The 25,797-nt window shown below is 45.0% G+C and overlaps 1 protein-coding gene across 1 annotated transcript in view; it reads right to left on the bottom strand.

The window, feature by feature from the left end:
- Positions 1-2,433: 2,433 nt before the first annotated feature.
- LOC147685196 (large ribosomal subunit protein mL55-like) overlaps positions 2,434-25,797 on the bottom strand; it is a 145,942-nt gene continuing 122,578 nt past the window's right edge. The window contains exons 3-4 of the mRNA XM_086941113.1: positions 20,724-20,925; positions 2,434-2,672 (exon numbers count right to left, since the gene is read on the bottom strand). Coding sequence (XP_086797239.1) covers positions 2,520-2,672; positions 20,724-20,925 — 355 coding nt within the window. The 3' untranslated portion in view covers positions 2,434-2,519. The remainder of the gene's footprint in view (positions 2,673-20,723; positions 20,926-25,797) is intronic.

Here is a 25,797-nt window from a genome sequence, read left to right as displayed (position 1 = left end):
TTATAAGTCCATCTGAGCCTAGGAAATTGTGGGGTTTAAGTTCTTTAATAGCATTACGGACCTCCTCCATCTCCATCGGCATTTGCACAGCTTGTTTTGTGCTGCTGTCACTCTCAGGAGAATTACTCCCTCCAGACAACTCATGTGGTTCGTTTTGTTATGGGGCTCTGCAGTGTATAGGGTTGTGTTAAAAATCCAAATACCTGGGCCGTCTCTGTATCTTTAATGACCACTGCACCTGAGTCTAGTGTGATGTTACCAATGTAGTCCTTTTCCTGTGCTAGGTGCAGTTGACAAGCTGGTTGAGTCCCCCCTTTATTCCCATGTTCATAAGTCGTGCGTTTTAAGATTCAGAAGTGTGAGCTCGGCCCTGTTGGTGTACATGGCATTAAGTTTGCCCTTGAGGGCTGTGACCGTTCATTGCAAAGCAAGGGTCAGGTGGGTCTTGTGAGCCAGCTCTGCGTGTCGGAGGTCAGCCTCCAAGGCCATCCTATCCTGGGACCTCTGCTTATTCCGCGTTGATAATAACTCAATACATTTGTCCCTCAGGAAAGCCTTGAAGGAGTCTCAGTTATTAGCATGGTTAGTATTTGGTGGGTTATTCAGCACAAAATATTCCCTAGTGGCCTTTCTAAGTTCGACTTGCAGTAATCTGTCGCGAGTAAGGCAGCTAGGGAAGAACCAGCGGCGGTATTTCGGAGGCCAGCCTCCCATTGTATAGTCAAGGACACTGGCGATTGGTCAGATAACTGGGTGGAATGGGACTGTTTGCAAGGCATGGGAAAGGGCCTGATTAAGAAATATTTATTCAAGTCTGAAATATGATCGGTGTGAGTGCGAAAAATATGTGTAATCGCCAGGGCACAAGTCCTAAAAAAGAAGTGGGGGGACGCTGTCACCAGAAGCGACGTCACAACAGGAAGTGACGTCACGAAAGGTGCAAGGGGCGGGAGCTGGGGCAGGGATACAGAGAGGGGGTTTTAGAAGCGAATGAAGGGGTGAGGGGGGGTCTGTGCAGGAGGCGACGAGGAGAGGCGACAAGGATCTCCAACGAGGAGAGGGCGCTGTTCTGGGATACAGTGAGGGGGGCTTGTACAAGCGAGCGATAGAATGGGGTGATGGGCACAGAGGAGGAGCAAGCGGGGGGGGCGCGGGTTCCTTGCAGGGAGGCATCTACCGAAGATACAGTGCAGCGTCAGACTGAGCTGCCCCTGTCTGACACCTCCTCCCCGCTCAAAACCCCCAGAGAGGCCAGAAAGTGAAGTCCAGCTGTTTAGCAGGGGGGACGGCGGTCACACTGTAAAATAAATGGGGGGACGCCGTCCACCCGCATGCACCCCAACTCGAGCCCTGGTGATCACGCTATGTAGGATGGAGAGCTCGCCAAGCATCTGTAAGGCTCATGGCGGTGAACTCTATCTTCAAGCTTTGGAGAATGAGCCTGCAAGAGCTCTGTGTGCGTGGGAACTATCTAATCCTGTTTCCCAGATAAGATTAAAATCCCCCATCAAGAAAACTTCAAGCATCAACATGGAGAAAAGGAACTCCACTATGACAAAAACAATAGAGCTTTGGGATTTGCCATGGGCAAATAAATTGATCTTTTGGCTGCTCATCTATCAGGGAAGGAGAAAACAAGAGAAGACTTCCGTAGCAAACTGTCCTTTGTATTCCAGATCTGGGGCTTGACAGACTTTGTAATGCGACGAGTGAAGAGGACATGTATTTTTTGAAGGAAAAAACCTCTGACGGATTGTCTGGAAGATGTCACTTCACTGTTCACTGTAGCGGACATTGAGTCTGCATTATGCTTTTCCCCCACTACCTCTTTACCGGAAGGTGATGTAGAAAATTCCCTCTCATGAGGACCATGTGATCTTGACTGCCAAATGGCATGTGACTCACTTATTTCAAAGGGGCTGTGCCCCTTTGTGCTACTCCTACTAATGGATAATTTGTTGCAGAAAGAGGGTATAGTTGTTCCATGTGAACCGCAAGCCTCTCGCCTTACGTGCTTGTAATTTGAGAGGATAGACCTTTCTTCCTGCGAGCTGTCACATTAGGTTCTTAAGAGCCTTCTGGCACTCAGAAGGCCATTCACCAAAACAATAGAGTCAAGTACGTGGTCACTCTTTGTGCCACAGTGCTGGAATAATTATTTGGTCCCTTTAACAGTGCAAATAAATCATGTACCTCGATTTGCAGTCTCTATAAGATAAGGGTCTGGACATTTGAGCAGTGAAAATATATCTTTCTGTGTGCATATATTGACCAAATTATGCCTAAGTAATCAAAACCGTGCAACGCATCTAAAGCAAAACTTGATCATTAACTTGAGGTGTACTTACAAAACACACAGAAACAGGACCGCTTTAATTTAGTACCAAACTTTGCTGTAACCCACTGCAATAGCAAAAATAAAACAATACCATATTATAAATAGTAAAACATTTATTTATATGCGCTGCCAATAGCAGGATTTAATATTTTCTGAGTCTGGAGGAGAAAGGAAAAATAGGTTATTTATTCTTCCAGAATTTTTTGTATTCATCTACATTAAATTCATCCACAAATTCGTCTTTTTCTTCTTTTGGTTGAAATCGTTTTGGATCACGTTTACGGAATCTTGCCTTTCGCTCTGCTTCCGAAAGAGTGGCGATATCTACAGGCATCTGAAATGGAAAAAAACACAGAATATAGCAACTAATTACCTAGATTTATAATTCAGAATTTTTAAATAACCTTTTCAGTGGTTATTCTGCGTTGTAGGTGGACAATCCTTTAACAAACGCTTACAATTGCAAAAGCAAACAAAGCTATGAAACATGAGGGAATCAATGTATTACAAGGAAGCAATTATGCAATGTGTGTTGTGCTCTGAGGTGTGAAATAAACAAAACAGAAGCCGGGCTGCTAGCGTCTCTGCAATAATGCGCAACCTAGTATACACAATTGCTAGGCTGGACAACCATTTGTGTTGAATCACTTTTTTTTGTTTTATAAAAGATTATGAAACAAGTTTTTAAGCATCAAAAGATACACCACAACATTTGCAAACATTCACAAATACATTCAATAAACCGAAAAAGACAAATCAAAACAAGTATTCAAAACAAAACAATTGTGAAAAACAATTAACATGGACAACTGTACAATGCCTCAAACTAATCAATCATTGAGGCACCGATCCTGAATATAAACTGAACAAGTGGACTAACAAAATGAAATAATAGCCTACTTGTTACAACCTACACAAGATACACAGTAGATTTATCACACGGTGCTGTAAATAGGAATAACACAGGAACTAGGTAACAATGTAGAAATGTGTTAATTATATTCCTATTACGCCCTAGGTATTTGGTATCTTGGAGGTACAGGACGTCGACGCGTTTCGAACCCAATCACGATTAACGGGTTCTCCTCAGGACATGGACTGGGGGGTCGTTGTCACTGTGAAGTAATTAGAAAGTGGTATCAATGGAGAGCTAGCTAACATAAACTCCTCGCTAGGACTCAAACACTCTAAAAACGTAAAGGTACCTTCTTTGCGGGGGGGCGGGTCACTCCCTGTAAATGAGATAGTATAGAGATCTCAGTTACAAACCGTCTTGCAATGTCCCTATTGTGCTGCACTTATATATTATTAAGTACCAAACGTACCTCGATGTTGTGGAAGCTTGAAAGAGAAGGGGGTGCCGGCGCACCTTGGATTGTTCGATATACGGGTTTAAACGCCTAAAGAAAGCGAGAGGACTTCTTAGTATAGCCCATTATGACTCAGCGTTGTAAGAAAGTTTAAACATGTTTGATCCTACCTTCGTTTGTAGGCACTTAAGTCCTCGCTGCGCGCGTGTAAAGGCGGCAGCCGCCACTCTGGCTTACAAACTGAAAAGACACAGAGCGGGCGATTTAGGGAATTTGTCAATTCTTACTCGCTAAATGTAAACAATGTCTCTCTCAGGAAACTTACTTCTATATAGATAGAAGAAGCGCTGCAGGCCGGCCCCCAACTGAATCAGGAAAACAACTCGGAACCCAGGGGGCGTGTCTACCTGTATTTGACTCTGCACGAGTCCTGATGTTTCTTGGGAATTGTAGTTCAAGTGGCTATGGAATTTGGATACAATAATAAGGTGCAACAAGGGACTCGTGTTGAAATATGCAGGAAAGTTGAAAACCTATTCCCACGCAATGTCTTTGGTGAGCATGAATTACAAAATTTACCCAAAATTAATGCACAATGGTCACATGAGCTGCAGCAAGCGGAGACAGATTCTCGCTGCGGACAGAATATTTACAGGTTGCTGAATTCATTTAAGTCATTCGGTCCAGACATGGCAGTGTTAAATTTTAGAATGAGGTAAGCCTCTTTTTGTGCCAGTCGTGCATCGGGGTCCCCACCTGCCCCCGGAATGTTCTTAATACTTGCTAGGATCGTCCATTTGAGGTCATTGACCGAATGTTCTTCCTTCAGAAAATGAGACACCAGAGGTGCTGTCAAAACTTTGTTATTTATCCTAGATCTGTGTTGGATGATGCGTTGGCGCACTTCTTGGGTCGTTTTGCCTATATAGACTTTTCCACAAGGGCACGTGATGGCATAAACTGCGTATTTTGTCTTGCAGTTTGTGAAATCCTCGTGTCGCCAATGTTTTTTACCGTCCGTGAAGTGGGTTCCTTCCGTCGTCAGGCTGCACACCGAACATGTGCCACACTTGTGATGTCCCTTTACTGGGCCCATATTGAAAAGGGTGCCCTGTGTTGCTCTTCTGGTTGTCCCCCGGGTGGACGAGATCTGTTGTCCAATGCTTTGATTTTTCCTCAGAGCAAACAGAGGTTTACCAATATCAGGTAGAATTTCCTCAACCAGGTGCCAATTGCTCCGGATGATTTTCTGCACCGGGGTGTGCACACCACCCCAGTGCAGAAAATCATCCGGAGCAATTGGCACCTGGTTGAGGAAATTCTACCTGATATTGGTAAACCTCTGTTTGCTCTGAGGAAAACTCGAAGCATTGGACAACAGATCTCGTCCACCCGGGGGACAACCAGAAGAGAAACACAGGGCACCCTTTTCAATATGGGCCCAGTAAAGGGACATCACAAGTGTGGCACATGTTCGGTGTGCAGCCTGACGACGGAAGGAACCCACTTCACGGACGGTAAAAAACATTGGCGACACGAGGATTTCACAAACTGCAAGATAAAATACGCAGTTTATGCCATCACGTGCCCTTGTGGAAAAGTCTATATAGGCAAAACGACCCAAGAAGTGCGCCAACGCATCATCCAACACAGATCTAGGATAAATAACAAAGTTTTGACAGCACCTCTGGTGTCTCATTTTCTGAAGGAAGAACATTCGGTCAATGACCTCAAATGGACGATCCTAGCAAGTATTAAGAGCATTCCGGGGGCAGGTGGGGACCCCGATGCACGACTGGCACAAAAAGAGGCTTACCTCATTCTACAATTTAACACTGCCATGTCTGGACTGAATGACTTAAATGAATTCAGCAACCTGTAAATATTCTGTCCGCAGCGAGAATCCGTCTCCGCTTGCTGCAGCTCATGTGACCATTGTGCATTAATTTTTGGTAAATTTTGTAATTAATGCTCACCAAAGACATTGCGTGGGAATAGGTTTTCAACTTTCCTGCATATTTCAACACGAGTCCCTTGTTGCACCTTTTTATTGTATCCAAATTCCATAGCCACTTGAACTCGAACTACAATTCCCAAGAAACATCAGGACTCGTGCAGAGTCAAATACAGGTAGACACGCCCCCTGGGTTCCGAGTTGTTTTCCTGATTCAGTTGGGTGCCGGTCTGCAGCGCTTCTTCTATCTATATAGAAGTAAGTTTCCTGAGAGAGACATTGTTTACATTTAGCGAGTAAGAATTGACAAATTCCCTAAATCGCCCGCTCTGTGTCTTTTCAGTTTGTAAGCCAGAGCGGCGGCTGCCGCCTTTACACGCGCGCAGCGAGGACTTAAGTGCCTACAAACGAAGGTAGGATCCAACATGTTTAAACTTTCTTACAACGCTGAGTCATAATGGGCTATACTAAGAAGTCCTCTCGCTTTCTTTAGGCGTTTAAACCCGTATATCGAACAATCCAAGGTGCACCGGCACCCCCTTCTCTTTCAAGCTTCCACAACATCGCGGTACGTTTGGTACTTAATAATATAAAAGTGCAGCACAATAGGGACATTGCAAGACGGTTTGTAACTGAGATCTCTATACTATCTCATTTACAGGGAGTGACCCGCCCCCCCCCCGCAAAGAAGGTACCTTTACGTTTTTAGAGTGTTTGAGTCCTAGCGAGGAGTTTATGTTAGCTAGCTCTCCATTGATACCACTTTCTAATTACTTCACAGTGACAACGACCCCCCAGTCCATGTCCTGAGGAGAACCCGTTAATCGTGATTGGGTTCGAAACGCGTCGACGTCCTGTACCTCCAAGTTACCAAATAACTAGGGCGTAATAGGAATATAATTAACACATTTCTACATTGTTACCTAGTTCCTGTGTTATTCCTATTTACAGCACTGTGTGATAAATCTACTGTGTATCTTGTGTAAGTTGTAACAAGTAGGCTATTATTTAATTTCGTTAGTCCACTTGTTCAGTTTATATTCAGGATTGGTGCCTCAATGATTGATAAGTTTGAGGCATTGTACAGTTGTCCATGTTAATTGTTTTTCACAATTGTTTTGTTTTGAATACTTGTTTTGATTTGTCTTTTTCGGTTTATTGAATGTATTTGTGAATTTTTGCAAATGTTGTGGTGTATCTTTTGATGCTTAAAAACTGGTTTCATAATCTTTTATAAAACAAAAAAAGTGATTCAACACAAATGGTTGTCCAGCCTAGCAATTGTGTATACTAGGTTGCGCATTATTGCAGAGACGCTAGCTGCCCGGCTTCTGTTTTGTTTATTTCATAAGTGTGGTCCAGCCGGACAGTGACAGGACCCAAGCCTTCCCCAGTTTCCTCCTGAGGTGTGAAAGGCGCAGTACTGAGCGGATGAGACTGAAAAATGCACGAACAAATGATACAAAGGAACAACCTTGAGTCTAAAAGCTGAACTCGCAAGTGGATACAACAGTATTGTGGAAATAGTTGAAAAATAATTTGTTGATCAGAATTAAAAACGCTCTCCTAAATATCTCTATTTGCCACTTGCATAAAGTTGGTGTTACGGGTTACCAGCGGAACTAGGATGCACTTAATATTGGCTGGGTCCCAAAAAAGAAGAGGGCACACATATATTCACCCCAAACAGTAAACACGTTTGATGAAAACAGAAAATAGACCAATAAGTGGATCTTGAAAATTTGCTGGAGAACGGTGAAAATGGAAATCATGCTATTGAACCATTTATTGTCTGCATACAACTAAAGTATGACCTACTGGACAAAAGCGCACAGCATCAAGTTATAGAATGATGGGCAGATGGGGCCACTAAGTGCAAGGACCTTCAGACATCTATTTCTACGCAGATTTGCGGCAGGGGTGTCCAGAAGAAAAGCCAGACTTATGCGTAACTGCTAGGCTTATACTTCACCCATAGTGCAAGCTGACTGACAATCTACATCTATGGGTAGAAAAGTGTAAGCCAGCTAATTTTTTCAAAAAGGGAGGATTATGCAACTGCCAAACGATGCAACCTCATGGAACTTGACAAGCAATGCAGTCTGAGCAGACAGGCAGGCAACTGCACTGCTCAGAACTGACTGAAAGGCATTTAATTGTCACACAGAGAGCCACATACACACACAGAGAGCCACATACACACACAGAGCCCCCCACCCACACACACAGAGCCCCCCACCCACACACACAGAGCCCCCCCACACACAGACAGAGCCCCCCACACACACAGAGAACCACACACACAGAGAACCACACACAGACATAGCACCACACACACAGACAGAGCACCACACACACAGACAGAGCACCCCCCACACACACAGAGCCCCCCCACATACAGAGCCCCCCCACATACAGAGCCCCCCCCACACAGAGCCCCCCCCCACACACACACAGCCCCCCCCACACAGAGCCCCACACACTTACACACAGAGCCCCCCCCACACACACAGAGGCCCACACAGACCCCCCACACACATAGAGACCCCCCACACACACACAGAGCCCCCCACACACACAGCGTGCCCCCCACACACAGAGCCCCACACACACAGCATGCCCCACACACACACACACAGAGCGAGCCCCACACACACAGCGTGCCCCACACACACAGCGTGCCCCACACACACAGCGTGCCCCACACACACAGCGTGCCCCATACACACACAGCGAGCCCCACACACACACACAGCGAGCCACACACACACACACAGCGAGCCACACACACACACACATACAAACAGCGAGCCACACCTTTGTTTCCATCGCATTACAGACTTACCAAAAAAGTGCTTTTTTTTGCTTTTCCAACTGCTGAACGTGTATAGTTAATTTAGACATATTTACATTTTGATGTGGATTAAAAAATGACATCCTGCAGCCTTTCCTTTTAATACTCCCTGTACTCAGAAAGATTGTCACAAATTCACGTAACTTTTTTTCCTCTGACTGCAAAGTGAGAGGCCTGCCATCCGACCTCTGTCTTTAAAGTGCAGCACGTAAAGAGATAAATATAGAATTTAAAAGGCACTTTTATTTATTGCGTGGACTTTCGTGAGCTACCAAAAATCGGCTTAGGACCCACAGTGTGGGAAACACTGTCCTAGGAAGATTGAGGGTTAAAGGTCATGAAGTCCTGTCCTGTCTTTAAGGTCAAGGATGTGTGATGTCACTTTTGGTACCCTTCGCTGCATCGTAAAAAGAGGGACCCTCAGTGAATGTACTCAACCAATGAAAGGATAATTTAAGACCTGCATATAACAGGCTGCATTTCAACATGGAACGGTGGGAAAATGGAAAATAAGATTTTTTTCTGCCATGAGGACCCGCACCAAAGAGGTGGCAGGAAGAACCAATGGCAACGGCAATGACCGGGGGAGAGCTGACTTCCTTGTAATCCTTAACCACTTTTCACACAGAATTTGGGGGGAAATTCACTGCGGTGTTTTCAGCTGTAAAACTTGTGGGGGAACAATTGGAGCATACTATCATTAAAGTACAATGGGCTGAAGGACATGTTGAGTTCAACTGAGGCTGCAGTGGGTGCACTGGAGGGGAAAGTCACAGGTCTGTAAAATGCAGGATGTGTAACCTTAAAAAGAATCTACATTGAGAGCTAGGAAAACCAGAAATGCTTGACACTTTGCAGAATGGATCTCAGCTCTGTCTGTTTGGGGTCCGAAGGTGTAAACTGATGGTTTTGACGGACTTCTTGACCATACAAGTTACAGAGAAGGACATAATGGTGACGAAATCCTATAGACAGTCTACCAGGAAGAAGACTGTGGGACGAAGGGTAGGTAGGTAAGGGGCTGGTAATCTCTCTCTGTCAGAGGAGTGGAAAGAGCAAATTATTCAGGCCATCCACTAGAAGGTGTCGAAGGGGAAAAGCAGCTGCTGTTTTTCCATGACCTGCATCCTGCTACATTGTCCAGGAAAACAGACCTCCTGTGTGTCAAGCAACAGTTGATGACAAAGGGGCTTACGGTCTCCACAGTCTTTCCTGTTAAACTGCGTTCTTGTATGTCGAGTCAGTGTGGGTCTTTTTGGGCAACGTGAGCCCAGATCAGCATTAACTGACTAAACAGTAATGTATCCAAGACTGTGGATGGGTCTACGATGTAAGATGTATGAGTCTCTTCAGAGTAGTGAGTCCAAGGGTTGCTTTTCTAGAGAGAGTATGAGATTTGTAGCTGTAGGTTGCCATTGACTAAAAAAACAGGAATCCCTTTTGTCTGTCCATTGTGCCTGTTCTATGTATGCCTCTTAGAAGCTACAGCAGTTTTCCATTTCGTAGATTTCGGTCTTTGGAGAAGTGGTTGAGTTACAAAGTGTGATCACTCTACCGAAAAATAAATAAATAATGGAAAAAGTTTTAGGGAGGCCGGCGAAGAGTGGGAGGTGGGAAATGTATTAAAACTAAAAGCCGGCGGGGGGAGAGGGGGAAAAAGAAGCACACAAGGGAGAGAACACAGAACAAGCAGGAAGCAGGAAGCAAGGGCGTCCTTTTCCACCGTGAGAGACGAATTAAATAAAACTGAGAACTGCTGCTGAGCAGTGTTTCCCGATTATGGCCAGCTGTGGCATGGCTTTCGCTTTTGACTGAAGCTATCTAAAAACTTGAGTGAAATAATAATAGAAACCTGGCTCGTGTACACTGTCTCGCGCACTCATGCCCTCGCCTCACACCCTGCCTCTGCTTTAAAGGGTAGACAACAATGTCCACAACAGCTGAAAGCCTTCCCCGCTCTGATGAGGCTTTCATCGCCCTTGACAGCTTGTAATTGTAAGAGCAATGAAAAGCCACGAGGCAGCAGCACAAGCGTAACATCAACACGTTGTCTTACTCCGTATTGTTTGTGGATCCCACGGTTTTCTGTAATAGAGCTAATTTTCTGGCGTGCAGCGAAAATGTACATTAGTTGGAAAATGCCAAATGCAGGTCAGGCGTGATTGGAATGGAAAGCTAATCTCTCCGCAGTTTTCTGCTGTAAATCCAGCTCGCCTCACAGGAAGGCATGTTTGGTATCACAGTGATGGAGCATATAGCATGGGATGATAAATGACGTGGAACGAGGTATCTTGAGCTAATGTGAGATGTGTCACAGACGTGGCGCCTCGGGCACGAGGGAACAGGAGTATCGTTCTCCGATGAAATAAAACATGCTGGGTTGTGTTTTATCATCATCCTCTCGTATGTCCATATCCAGCCTATAGGCACACCGACTGGGGTGAGTTTATAATTCGGCAGGCCTCAAAGTAGTGTGATGAAGAGAGTGGCGGAGCGGTGCCAGGGGCGAAAGTTGTCCTGCGAGAGGCATACTGACCTTTTTGTGGTACCCCACCTTTCATTGGCTCCGCTCTTCTTAGAAGGAGTCATCTTAGTCACAGTCCACATTTTCCTCCGGTGTCCAACAGTAATCAAGGCTTTGTTTTGTCTCTCGTTCTTGGTAGCACCCAAGGGATCAGCCAGCCGAAACGAACAGAGGACCGCTAGCGGCCGGCCCATGCCGGCCCGCCGGCCATCAGGCGGCTCGCAGGCACATCGCGGGCCCTGTCCCTCGTGAAGCCTCTGGAATGGTGTGTGACATCTCGAGACTCGACCTCTATCCGCCCGAGGCACTACATGTTCTGTGTGTAGTTCTCCCCCCCAAGCCTCCCCCCCCCCCGGCCGGTCTGCTCTGGATCTAAGCTTCTGAGGCACCTCTCAGCACCGGAGCCAGCGTGTTGCAGAAAGGGCGATTTCAGCCCTCACACATATGGGACATTTGCAGTGCAGATGTCGGTGGATAATGCTGCTTAGCTGGTTCAATCGACGCTGTTAAGTTTTATATAGCACGGACATGACCCAGAGGAATCAGAGTGCTTCAAAATAAAGCCAGAGCATAGCAATAACAAATATAAAGCGCCTGCAGAGCCAGAAGACAACACCACGGGCCCGATGTAGGTAAAATTGATTTACCGATTTTCAATTACCGAATTTTACCAATTCGGTAATTGAAAATCGGTAAATCAATGTGGTGGACATGTAGGTATTTCCAGATGTGCAAATACCGAATCTGTCACATTCGGTATTTACCGATTCTGTAAATACAGAATCGGTATTTACCATTGATTCCTATGGGCTTCAAAGCCCATAGGAATCAATGGGAAATACCGATTCTGTATTTACAGAATCGGTAAATACAGAATTTTGCAAGGGTGCAGGGGGTGTCACTTTGACACCCTCTGGCACCCCACAAATAGGCATGTGCGCCATGTGGCACACAGACATGCCCTAAGGGCATGTCTGTCTGTCACTTGGGTAGGTGTGCATGCACACATGTGCAGGCACACCTGAAATCGGTATTTTACCACACAATAGGATTGTGTGGTAAAATACCGTTTTTGTAGGGCCTTTGGGACTCAGAAGAGTCCCACCTACATCTGCCATTTATCGAATCGGTAAAAATACCGATCCGGTATTTTACAGAATTGGTAACTTTACCGAATCGGTAAAGTTACCGATTCTGTAAAATTGTGCCCCTACATGACAAATCCTGTATACCGGTCGGTAACGGCCGAAAATACCGATTTTCGGCCGTTACCGACCGACCTACATCTGGCCCCACGTTTCTCCAAGGCGAGGCAGGAATGCCTCGGAGAAACCAGCGCCTTTTTCAGATTCAGGGGAGTGGTTTACTTTCTCTCCTCTTCCCATTGGCTGGAAGGTAAAATTCCAGCCAATGGGAAGAGGAGAGAAAGTAAATAGAAAGAAGCTTAAAAAAACGCGCCGAATCCGAAAAAGACGGGGCTTGAACCGAGTGATGCCCCGCTCCTCCAATGGCTGGCCTCCGTTTAGGAAGCGAGCCAATGGAGAAGAGGGGCGGGTTCAAGCCCGCATACTACAAAACATTAAATCGTCGGATGTCCGCCCACACTGCTTACAGCAGTGCGACGGAGTCCTCGACCTAAAAATATATTCCATTGAGGTATCCTTTTTATTCATTTTATTTTTCATGGTCAAGTTATGCATGCTTGATACAAAATGAAACGTTATTGAAACCCACTATTCAGCGGTTGGTTTTGGGTATTGTATTTTTGGAAAAACTATCCAAAATATAGATCTCTGCAACTGCAACGTTGAGTAGAACTTAGCTGTAAGTTACATTTGTATATTTCTCCTACAGTAAGAAAACTAAGATGTAAAAGTTGTCACCAATTCAATGGGAATTTTGTTCAGAAACCTTTCTACTAAAACATCTTTATCAGCATTTTTCAATAAATGCCGTTGTACAGTAACATATGTCACTTTCATATGCAAGTCTTACTCGGTCATGTAAACTATTGTATCACGTGTCATCTATACAATTAACCCTTAATTTGTCTAGTGTTTGGAAATGTATACCTTTTATGGATTGCCTATAAATTGGAATAAAATGTACAAGCAGCAAAAATAGACAATATTGGCCTCCACCTTCAAAAAGAATAATTGTGGAAAAAAATTGTTTTCTCTCTCAAATTCTTTCCGAAAGCTGAAGTCAATTTTAACATAACAACCCTTTTGTTTATTCCATTTTTAGAGCAACACATTTCTAGACACTTTTTCCATTATATATTCACCTATATAGCTTTTCGTTGTATTTTAGTAATTTTCTCAAACCGCTGCAGAGTAATTCACAAAATGTCACGATTACAATGTCAGATTTGTAGAACAAAAATTGTGTAGACTTAACTGTGACCTGTTCTATAGGTCAAAAAGGTCACAGGAGGCAGGTCAGAACTGGGAACCAAAATTGGCGCTGGCAAACTGCTCAGCCGTCCTCTCCCCCAGCAAAAACTAAATGATCAAGTACCACAGTTGTTTTTTTTATCCTCAAGTGTAAAAGGATGCGCAGTGCATTTTCTGAAGGCAAGCTCACTTCCTTTGATCCGGGCCAATGATAAGTGACCTATTTACAAGAAGGCTGATTAGCGACATCAGGGTATGGAACAAAGGCCGTTACGTTTTTTGAAACCGTGACAAATAAAGACACACATTCATTTTTAATGCTAGCACAAAATATTCTACAATCATGATTTACCTGTGCTTGTTATGTACTCTTATGTAGGTTGCACTACATTCATAATAAGTGAAGACAGAACAAAGCACAGCAAGGGCAATGTAATCTGCTGAATTACATGCATACGGGTAAAATCCTAGGCCTTACTTTTTTCTCCAGTTCATGTATATAGTGCTTATAATTGTGATTTGTTTTAACTTTTACTTCACTTAATTTCCCTCAGTCCTTTGATACGTCTCATCTAGGCAGCGCCTGCGCGGTCTCTGCGAGACATGCTGTATTCAGGTATGGACTCGAAGCTCTGCCTATTTTCCGCCCATCTTATCAATTTTCTCCTGTTAACTGTCCATTCTAAATGGTTGCTTTTGATCCGTGAATAGGCTTTGTAGTCCCTCCTTAGTACTGCCTTTTCTGATTTTGTAATCTCCCAAAAAACTTCCCTTTTACTTGTGTTGGTACTCACTAGGTTTCAGTTACAGTCTGTGAGCGCTATTTTCTTAAAACGCAGTTCCAACTCCGGGGGCCATGCTGTAGGTTTCATCAGGGCACCCGCTTTTATATTTTTGTATTAAGTAATTGTGGCTGCGTGTGATTGCAGCTCGCCGAACTTTCAACTTTGTAGCGTGGCACAGGCAGCGTGCTGCACTGCTTATCAAAATCTTACAATACAGCAAAAATAGACTTTGGCAACCTCTCCTTTGTTTTCTTGGGCGCAGCTCGCCAAAGTAATTTTTTCAATATTATATGCTTTTCATACGCAGCGCGGCACAGGCGGCGTGCTGTGCTGCTTACCAAAAGCTTACAATATTGAAAAAATAGACTTTGACGGGCAGCACATTTCTTTTCATTATTTCGCCTCACCAAAGTCTATGCAATAGGTATGCCATTTGTTAGAGTTGGAGTTATTGGCATTATGAATGCCAATGTGTTTTTACCTATCCATGTTGCTGTACCATATGTGGCCAAAAGAGGTCCCATGGAACCTCTTTTGGCCACATATGGTCCTGCACCCTGCAACATAACTATGTAAAAAAAAGAATTGGCATTTATAATGCCAATAACTCCAACTACAAAAAATGAGAGACCTACTGCTTTTGCAATGCTTGCTTTTAGATAGAGCCTTCAGGCAGCGCTAACTGTTTGGTTGCTAAAGGCCTATTCTCACCTTGGCAAGAACGTGTAGTTGGCTTAAAGTACACTTATTACTTACCTTTGGCTGGCTTTATTGTCACTATCATTTGCTTGTTTCTTAATCGATGGCCTGCTTTGTCCTATAACCCCCCCCTCCCCCCAGATCATGGCCTCTTTGCTTGTGTGCTTTCACTGTTCACTTCCTGGGAACTAGTTTTTTGCTTAAAACCTCCATCAGAGTGCATGTGCTTCCCAGCTGTCTCATTTGGGTGCTTGCCCCAGCCGCTGTATGCATCACTCATCTGTGTGCTTCTCTTCACCATTTTCCCTGTTGCTCTTGCCTGTGTGCTTCTCCCTAGTGTTATCTTCCTCCTGTGTATCACCCCCTATTCTTATTGTTGATCCCTATCTCATGCGAGTTTTCCACCCCACCCACAAACCCAACCGGATCCTCTGTTTCCCCCAATCAGCGATTCTATTTCTTTTTTTTTTTTTTTAGAGGGACAGGCAGCAAACTGCTGCCAGCACTTGAGCTTTCTAATTTTAAAAAACACACATTGACGCTACTTTATTTTGATATATATTGTTTTATTTACCATTCCATCCTGGATTGATAAAAAAAGGGACTTGCGTCATGTGCATGCTTCATCACTCATGCGTGCACTTAAAAATTGACCTTGCTGGACAAGTTACTTACCTTTGGTAATGCCTTATTTCGTTAAGACATAATCTGGCTGCAGGTTCCTTACCTTAGAACTACCAGGCATCAGGCTGGATCTGAAAGGTTTTTGATAGCAGTACCCCCTGCGCGCCCATAGGTGTCGTCAGTAGGCGCCGCATGTCGTCTGAGGTGAGTTAGTCGTTTTCATGCCGTCTGCATCGTCTATATAGGCACGCGGAAGTCAGTACTTTTCATATCTTCCCACTCCAGAAGCACGGAGTCATGAAGTGACTGACCATGGTGTGTTAAAAAACAACTAGGGACCTGAAGGGGAACAGACCTGACACTAAAACCTGATCTGCAGTGTGGGGAGGATGGGTAGGTCAGTAAGGAATTTGCGGCTAGATCATGTCTCTACCAGATAAGGCATTACCGTAGGTAAGTAAGCTGTCCATCTTATAGAGACATCTAGGCGCAGATTTCTTATCTTAGAACAAGAAGTACCATCTCTGGAAGAGGAGGGACTGCGGAAAAGTGTTAAACCAGAAAGTCCTGCAGGACCGAATGAAAAAGAGCTCAGGTGGCTGGCTGAATGAGCTCTAAGGCATTTATGGAGGCGTTTTCTTTGCCAAGGCATGGACACCTTGGCCCTGAGCACATACACCTGAGTTTCCAAAATGTATATCCAAAAATGGTGTTTAATCCAGTTTTCAGCCAGACTTCATTTTATTCATATATTCAAATCGGCCTCACACCAGCCAACACGTGATAAGTCTTCGGGTTCAAAGTCACCCCACAACTTCTTCAGGGCTGTCATGGGCAATGGCAGCGGGCGATATTGATAGTAGATAGGACCGTCATACACTAGAGGCTGTCCTAAACTTTTGACAGCCCGGAAGAAGTCGTAGGGTGACTTTGAACCCGAAGACTTATCACGTGTTGGCTGGTGTGAGGCCGATTTGAATATATGAATAAAATGAAGTCTGGCTGAAAACTGGATTAAAGACGTGAAGATCATTTTGGATATACATTTTGGACACTCATGTGTATGTGCTCAGGGCCAAGATTTCTATTCAAGAGTATCTAGGGTGCTGGGTTGACACCCTTTCCCTTGGAGCACTACCTACATCTAGAGTTATACAATTGGGGAGACACAGACTGAGCGCCGGATTGCTCCATTCACTCCCCCTTGTAGTTATTATCTTTGCCAAGGCATAACAGGTTTTTATGCCAAGGATAATCCAACAAGAGATCGTTCTCTTCTAAAAGATGCGAAGGAGCATAGAAGGCGGGCAAGGTGACAGATTGCTTCAGTTGGAAAGGTGTCACCATCTTGGGCAAAAAAGAGGTCCTATTTTATTTATTTTATTTTATTGGCCGAAGTGATTGCCACTAAGAAGGCTGTTTTGATAATAAGCAGCCAGATGGGGCTTGACCTAACTTCTGGCCTCCCAATCCACTGGGCCAGGGTGAACTGCGCCCATGGCCAAGCAAGGGTTGCTGAACTTGCGCAGTCCTCTGGCTGGGGTAGGGCTGGCGCGGTTGGAAGCCCCTTCCCTAGCCAAGAAAGGAGCGAAAGACAGGCAAAGGCCGGGAGGAGACTGAAAGGTCTATGGACTTGGCCATAGCTCACGACTCCTTAAAACGCTCAAGCGCCACGTCCGCACTGTCTCCAAAGAGACTGGAGCATCAAAGGGCATGTCCATGAGGTTGGCTTGGATACCCCCCAAAAAGTGAGACATTCTCAAGCAGGCGTGTTGCCTAATGCCCGCCGTTGAGGAAATCATTCCACAGCGTCCTGAAAACATTGCTACATCTCTCCCGTCTGCAACAGCTTGTAGAGAAGTTGTTCTTACCTAAGCTGTCCAGCCTTTTAGATTGCCTATCCAGTGTGCAGAAGGGAATGCGCCATGTTAAGTAGAGGCTTGGACCACCAAGCACTCGGGGTTTGGTGGTCGGAGAGGAAAGCGGGGTCGCCCGGCACAGGGCAATGGCAGCGGGCAATAGTTCTGTTCATAGGAGCCCCTGTGCTGGGCTTGGACCAGTTGCCTAAGAGAACATCTGTCAAGGCCTCATTAAATGGCAGCAAGGGTTCCAAGGTGGAGACATCATGCTGCAGGACCTTCGTCAAGACAGTCTTGACTGCCACAGTAGGAAGCTGCAGGTCGAAGACCTCCGTAGCCCACGCACCACCATTGCAAATGAAGCCCCCTCCTCCATAGCCAGGTTAGGGGGAGACAGCATACCAGGCTCTGGGGTGGTGTCCAAGCCACTGGCATCACCTCTTACCAGTCTATTTCCTTGTTGGAAAGTGGGGCTTCTAAGGGATCCTGCTGTACCACAGGCGCCTCATCCAACCCAAGCCCTTCAGAATAAGGAACTGGAGATGGCATGGAGCCCAACGTCCCAGTCGGCGCCGGTCGTGGCGTCAGTGAACAGCCAAACGGCTCTTTGTCGTCTGGCATAAGGATCGGGAAAGCGCTGCCGGTGGGCAATGTTGAGGGTCTCGCCATCAGATGTGGCATCGGGGAAGGTCGAGTGGGTACGACCAGCACCGTTCCTGATCCAAGAGGAGGCCTGGGTGCCAGGGCCAGAGCTGACGGCGCAGAACCCAAGAAAACACTTTCTTCTGCTGAGCCTGCAGGGCCCGAGGGCACGCCAGCAGGGTCAGGCAACCCAAAAATGGTTTACATAGAGACATAAAAAGATTTCAACTGGTGGGGATTGCTCCCGGCCTGGGGAGGGGAGGGAAACAGAGCCGACCCAGGCTCCGGCTTCGCAGAGCTGGCGCTTAACAGCCAAGACTCCTCCATCTCGTCCGGTAACAAACGGGGCAAAGTCAAAGCATTCTTTGACTTCTTACGTTTTTCATGGTGCCTCTTACTTAACCTAGACAACTTCGAGTGAGAGGAGGAACACTTGGATCCCTGGGAACCGTGCAACGACTTTCCTCTCGACTGACACCGGGACTGGGAACAAGATCTTCTAGGAAATCTCCGAGGCGCCCGATGCCGGGCCGCAAAAACAACAATTGAATGACAGAATGCAGAACAATGTTGTACATTCACCCCAGTACAGAGATCTGGGTTTAAATCCATCGTTTTTTTGCTCACCATGCCATTCCAGTTTGGACCCAGCCATATGCAAATCAGATGCTGGGCCGCAAGCAGCTTAAGGAACTCCTCCCTCAAAGCTTTCGGCGCCATGGCTCAGCAGTCGGAGCACAACTTCGGGTCATGGTAGTGCTCCAGGCACCAAACAAATACCAGATGCGGGTTGGTAACAGACATGGCGCGGTGACAGGCACAACACGGTTTTAACTCAGAGGGCTTCTTACTGGACATTACCTACACACCAAAATCATCGACAAAAAGTCAAACAAGTCTGTCAAAAAGTGACGGGGTAGCTCTCTTTGACGGATCTGCACAGGCTGGCGTAGAAAGAAAAGAACTGGCGTCAGCGCGCTTAGGTGGCGCCCATATAGATGACACGGAAGTCACAACGACGAACCAGACGCACACGACGTCACGCAGAGCCGACCAGCGCCACCTGTCGGCGTGCAAGGGTACTGCTATAAAAAATCTTCCAGATCCAGCCGGACGCCTGGAAGTTCTAAGGTTAAAGATCTGCAGCTAGATGTCTCTATCAGATACTCTTTTTTTGTTCCTCTTTTCTTCATGTTGTGCAGCATTTGCAAATGTTGCACAGCTTCTAGAAAGGCATTAGCAGAGCCAATAGGTGTGAAAGGGGAGACATATAGGCTTTGCTAACGCTTGTTTTTATTTTGCATTACTTAGGACCCGTTCAGCAATGACAGGATCCACATTTCGAGTAAGCCTCACTGGAAAAAAAAAATTTGACTTTACTTTTCCATTTGTTTATTTCTTTCACGTACAATTGTTGATAATAGGAAACCTATTTTGGTATTTTAAAATGCATGCATTTAAGTGTGCATCCCAAGAAAAATCACCTAGGTGCTTTTTTGAGTTGATACAACTAAAATCACAAAGGCATTTTTAGAAGATGTTTATACACTTTAAAAAATCGGGATACAATATTTCTTTGACATTAATCAGATGCCTTAACATATAAATGACTTAACATTTTCTTTCCAACTGCAGAGTCTAGTAAATATAATTTGTATCTGAAATCAAAGGAAATGCTGTGTTCTACACGAATACGTCTCCAGGGATAGGATGTATGTAAGTTCATAGACTGTATACTTATGAGAATGGCTAGGTAAGCAATAAAAAGGCGAAACCCAAAAATGAGATCCGGTTTTTATGGTCCCTTAAGGTCCTGAGATAGTCAAACAAAATGCCAGCTAGCCACGGAAAATACAGCAAAAGAAGGTTGTGCGTTACAAACTAGATACTTGTGAACCACCTTTCTGTGTATTGTGGATGGACGACAAGCTGGATATCATGCTACATTTGATTAGAAAGCAGAATGGATACACAGGAGAGCAAGAACACAACCTGCACATCAGATGAGTTAATCAATAAATGATAACACTAAAACTCAATACTAGAATCTATAGATCTTGCAATTCCGCTCATATAACCAGTATAGCTCTTAGAATTGCACCGTTCCCAAATGTTTCATAGCAATGTATGTATAAAAAGTAGATTGTGAATGGCAATTAAATTCCTTATTAGAGACCAACGTGTACACGTATGTGTTTCAATATTGATTTCTGTGTGTTTAAAAAAAATCCTTTTTAATTTTCTTTAACATTGAGCAGGTGGCCTTTCGATGATTATCAATGCCCGACTAGATACATTATCCAAATACGTTAATCGACCACCTTAAATCTCAGTCATGAATATTGTCAGCTATCTTATTGGTGAAGACAGTGATCTATGTTAAATAACAATAGGTGAATGACCGAGTTAGATTCTCAAAACCGGACTTTGGTGTAACTTCTGAAATTAAGACAAGACGCTTTTACTCACAGAAAAACACCTTCTGAATTTGGATCCTCGGAGGATAAACTGGCTTGGGACAACAGTTAAACATTGAGTTTGACTAAGAACCCTTGTGTTATGCTTTGACTAACCTAAATACCTCAACATAAGAAAGGAAATATTTATGCACATTCACGTCAGCTAGTTTAACTCTTAAGAGCTATCAGTGACATGGTTTATTTACACAAAGCTTGGGTTGAATAATCACAATGCTGCCACATAAAACCTGTAGATTGTACATTACAATTGTGCCTTACTTCAAGGACTCTCCTGGGCTCCTTATAGCGAATGGTAATGGTGGACCCATCAGGCCTGACCAGTAAGACGGGATACGTTCGGCTGTATACCTGCCTTCCACAGCGCACTATGGAAGTCCTGTTGGAATTGTGAAGACAGCTAGAAACATGCAGGCTGCAAATGGCAGGAAGGAAACTCCTCGACACCTGCTGCTGCAATAACCTGAAATGGCAAGAACAATAGAAGACATCAAATCAAGTGTTGCCTCTGTGTAAATTGATATGATAATCACATAGTAACAGTTAAGCAGTTTACAAACCGCCGCTTTCCCTTATGACCAAACTGATTAAACCAGTCTGCAAAAGAACTATTGGTTAAATTGGATTTTGTTTTTGCTTCCTATAGCAACTGTGAGGGTACTGGTTCAATACAAGTTTTTGTACATGCTGTTCTCTGTTATCAGGTACATCTGGCATCTTAAGGGAGAAATATATGTAGGGGAGGAATAGGCGAGAGAGGCATTTGCTGAACAGTTATGTAGGGTTGCTTGCAGCATTCCACTGAGAGTACATTATTGGTGACTGGGAATAGACCAGCTATCAGCCATCTGCTGTGCATTAGGAGAAGTGGTGTTTTTTTGGGCAAGAGTGCATGTTGGACTGAGGGTTGATTTTGGGATTGGACAGGAAATATTCTGTATGATGTACAATGAGAATAACTGTGGGCGAGGATGAGGAGCCTCAAGGTAATACAAGCTTCTACGTGGCGCTTTGGCATCAATAAGCCTGCTTTCCAACATTACACTAAGGCCGTAACACCTCTAGATTTTTTGGTTAAAAAGTTAGACCTTTAAAGAAAGGCACCAGTGTAGTGCATTATAAGGATGTAACAGTACATCTTGCAACCTTCTGTGTGGCAGAGGGAACAGTATAATATGTGTGCCTTTCCTGCTAAGGCATGTGGACCCTCTCTTCAGCAATGCACTTGGCGCTTACTGGAGCAATCTTCCTCAAGAATGTAGATAAGAAGTTGTCCAATAAAATCAGGACTCTTTCTTGACCTGAATCAGCCAAACAGCGTCTTGACTATGAACTATGAAGACTGTCGTGGTGGGCCTCAGGCCCACATCACGCAAATAACTGACACCAACACCGGAAGATGTATGGTAGTAACTGGCCACGAGCACGTGCACCCGGGCCTCTTTATTAGCCGGCTCACGTCACCCGTGACGCCGGTGGTGGGTGGGTGTGGGGTGCCGTGTGTCCACTCCCATAGGGGGAGTGGCTACTAGACCAGTGCCTGTCGAGACACTAGAACGTGTCTCGCAGGACACTACTAAGACCTCCGACAGTAGACCTGAAATGTACTACAGTGCTCGTGCTTGTGTGCCATTGAGGAATCCTCTGCTCTTGCCCAGCAGTGCTCTTCAGTACACTCGAAAGTTCTTGTTTTTTTTTTAAGTCAAAGCCTATTAGACAGTGCAGCTATCTGGTTGCAAATACATAGTTCGGATAAGCTGAAAACCACCCTAGGAATGCATTCCGTCCGTTCCATTGCTTACCATTTAATTTGTGTTTTGTAACTCACATTTGATTGCTTTCTCTTTGCTGGCTTTATTTGGTTTACGCTGCCCAGCAGGTCTTAGTCTTTCCCTTGAAGCATAGCCTGTTTACCACCTGACTGATTGACTCCTTGTATTCTTTAACGAGTGCGCACTTTCAAGGAACTCTTTTTCTTTTTCGTCAGGCACTACACAAAAGTAGATGTTTTTTTCAGGTGTCTCCCTTGCATGCTAGTTCACAGAGGTAAACATGTTGTTTCTCAGAAACAAATTCCTTCCTCGCTTTTTTCTGCTTGATGGTTTACTCATCTCCGCCACTACCACTTCATCAATCTTGCATGCTTGTGAGCAACAATGTTCCGTCTACGAGCTTGTTTATTTTAGTCAGTACTCTTTACTAATAGCAGAACTTAAACAATCCTCTTCCCTAAATTCAAGCACATGCCGTTGGCGTTGGAAGGTAAGTGGGAGGTGGAGTGCAAAAGCACTCCCACAATAACCATGATGGAATTAAGAAGTTAGTTACCAATAACAGGACTTCAAATTGTGTTTTTATCTTGTCAGATTTCCTGTGCATTCACAGACACAGGTGAAATTTCAGGCTCGGTCTTCGGAGGTTCGATGGTGTTTACTTTTCTTTCTCTGACTAAGACAATCTTGCTGGGTACTGGGGGAGTGAAAGGAAATGCTGTAGGATGCTATTTTTTCTAAGCACAAAATTTAAATGCCAGTACATGAACTGTGCAAATATTTCAGAATATATCAGGAATATGAATGTGCAAATAAAGCCAATTTTTGTAACTCTGAAGTGTAGGGGAAACAAACATTTTAATACGACCAAAACAAATCAAAACACTAGGTAATGCTGAATTTCACACACTATTGCTTGTGCACTGTATATGGTTTGTTACTTTATTCGATAAAAATTATCATAAAAGTGTACAATTTATACAGTACATTAAAAAGAAAAAATAAAAGAGTAAAAGAGAAGGGGCCCACCAAATCTTATATAAACATACATCATCCCTTACTACTCGATTTTGTTTAAAATTGCTAAGATGTAAATGTCCAGCACAAATAAAAAGCTAAAAAATGCAAGGACCCGCCAATCCTATGTAAACATACAACATCGCATACAACTCGATGTATACAATTGCTAAATTGTACAATGAATCGTTGTCAAGAGAGCCATTAAAAGATATATCCTGCCATGGGGCCAGCTGGTGGTTGGGTGGGGTGAGGGGTGAGCATGGACCGCCTTATACGTGTCTGCCACGCACTACCCAGATATTTAGCTACCCCACACACCATAGCAATGGAGGACGTATCAGTGCAGAGGACCCAAAGGGTTATTTTGTGACATCTAAGACCCAGCCCCTTACAAAGTGGTTTTAACCATATCTTCCTGGCAACCCTATATGCCGGGCAGGCAAAGAAAAAATGAGCCACAGACTCGTTGGGGGCTGCACAACCGGGGCAAGCTTTTAGTAGAACACCCGGATCTTTCCACCCAGAAGAAAAGTCATTCACCGGTAGGGTCCCAAGCCTCAGTTTTAGGTAAAGTGATCTGTCCAGTGGTTTCTCTATGTAATCAAGGAAGGGTTCGAGTTTTCTTGTCCATTTGATCTCCAGAAAACGCTGGGAGAGAGGGCCCCCTTCACTTCTGTGTATGGCCATATCCTGTACCCACTCCCAATAGATCTTCTTGATCACTACCTTGGGCGGCGGTGTTTGGCTCAACCATGCTTCACTTTAGGCCCAGTTGCACAACCAGCTGTCTAAGGTTACACAACCACTTAATCTTATTGCCTGTGTTGAGGATAATAAGTTTGTCTAGAAATGCAGCATATTTATGGAGCTCCTGTGTCCTTCTCAGACGCACCCAAAAGAGAAGTGGGCGCTGACGCACTATATCTTTTATGGGGCACCTGCCTAGGTCTAACCGTAATGGAATTAATGGGGTGGAGACTGGGAGGGCCACCAGATCTCTCATGAACTTATTTTCAGACGTGGCTAGCTCAGTTATATTCTCAAACCCCCACAGCTCAGAACCATATAATGCTGCCGGCAATACTTGACCATCATAGATTGCAAGAGTCGGTTCCACAGGTTTACTAATCGACTCCCGCTGTTCCCTTAAGACCACCCGAGACTCTTTTGTGGTTTAATAACATTTTGGCCAAATGGTCTTTCCATTTCATCCGGCTGTTTACCCCTACACCCAGATAGTCAAAGGAATCTACCAGCTCCAAGGGAACGCCGTTGAGCAAGACATTATTCCTGAATCGCTTGGAAGGTGAGATGGCCATAAGCTTCGTTTTAGAGGTATTTATAGTGAGGCCCCTATCAATGCAAAACACACTAAAGCGGTCCAGGAGTTTTTGAAGACCTGTGGGTGTTTTTGAGATCATGATGGTGTCATCCGCGAAGAGTAGAGTGGGTGTTTTTTCCCCCGCTAGGGATGGCGCGTCCGCCGCTTCCTCCCTCAGATGATCCACCACTTCATTCACAAAGAGGGAGAATAGGGTCGGTGCCATAACACATCCCTGGCGGACTCCACTCTTCACGGGCACCCTTTCTGTCAGTTGACCCTGGGTGCCCCATCTGATCCTCGCATAATTCCCCTCATGCAGCTTCACAATAAGTCCCAAAAGAGGCCCAGGGAGGCCCATCTTCCCAAAGATATCCCACAACCTTGCACGAGGGACCAGGTCGAACGCGGTCTTAAGATCTATGAATGCCGGATAGAGACTACCCTTGTTAATGGTCACGGCTTTCCAATAGATCGCAAAGAAACGGAAGACCTGGTCCATCGTGCCCACCTTCTGGCGAAACCCAGCTTGGAAGTGAGAGAGAACGTGTTCCTCTTCCATCCAGACACCCACCCTGGAAATGATGACCCTGCCAACCACCTTCTGGATCACGTCAATCAGACTGATCGGTCTGTAATTGGCAGGGTCGTCTCTTGTGCCCTTTTTGTACACTGTTACCACCTCTGCTCCCTTCCATGATTCTGGCACCGGATATCCCTTAGAGATCAAATTCATTATTAGGGCGATTAATTTGCCCCAGGCATCAGGGTCATTCAGAAGAAGGTCCCCTGGTATCCCGTCCGGGTCAGCTGCCTTCCTCGGGGTCAGGTGTCTAATGGCCACTCTTACTTTGGAGGGCAGAAATGGTTGTTCGAGCTCAGTCAGGGTTTGGATCCTGAGATCTGAGTCTGCGAGAGGTGAGTCTAATACTTCCCTCCCATCATACAACGCAGAGAAGTGGGGATGCCATTGTTGTTCCGTTATATGGTTTGTGATAGATGGTACACTTTGCTGCCTAGCCTTGTTAATCAAATCCCAGAACAGCTTGGCATTCTTCATGTTGGCAGCGGATTTAAGATCCTGCCAACGTTGTTCCTCCCACTCACGTTTCGCCTGCGCTATCGCCCTTGCACAATCCTTCCTAGCCGCTCTAACTAGTGAGGGATTCTTTTTAAGCAAGGCGACAGTTAACTCCTTCCGTTTTGCCTTGCACTGGGCTGA

This window comes from Lissotriton vulgaris, chromosome 10, assembly GCF_964263255.1.
Source record: "Lissotriton vulgaris chromosome 10, aLisVul1.2, whole genome shotgun sequence".
Taxonomy (NCBI): domain Eukaryota; kingdom Metazoa; phylum Chordata; class Amphibia; order Caudata; family Salamandridae; genus Lissotriton; species Lissotriton vulgaris.
The sequence above is the reverse complement of the archived record's forward strand: the minus strand, read 5'-3'. Positions and strand labels throughout refer to the sequence as shown.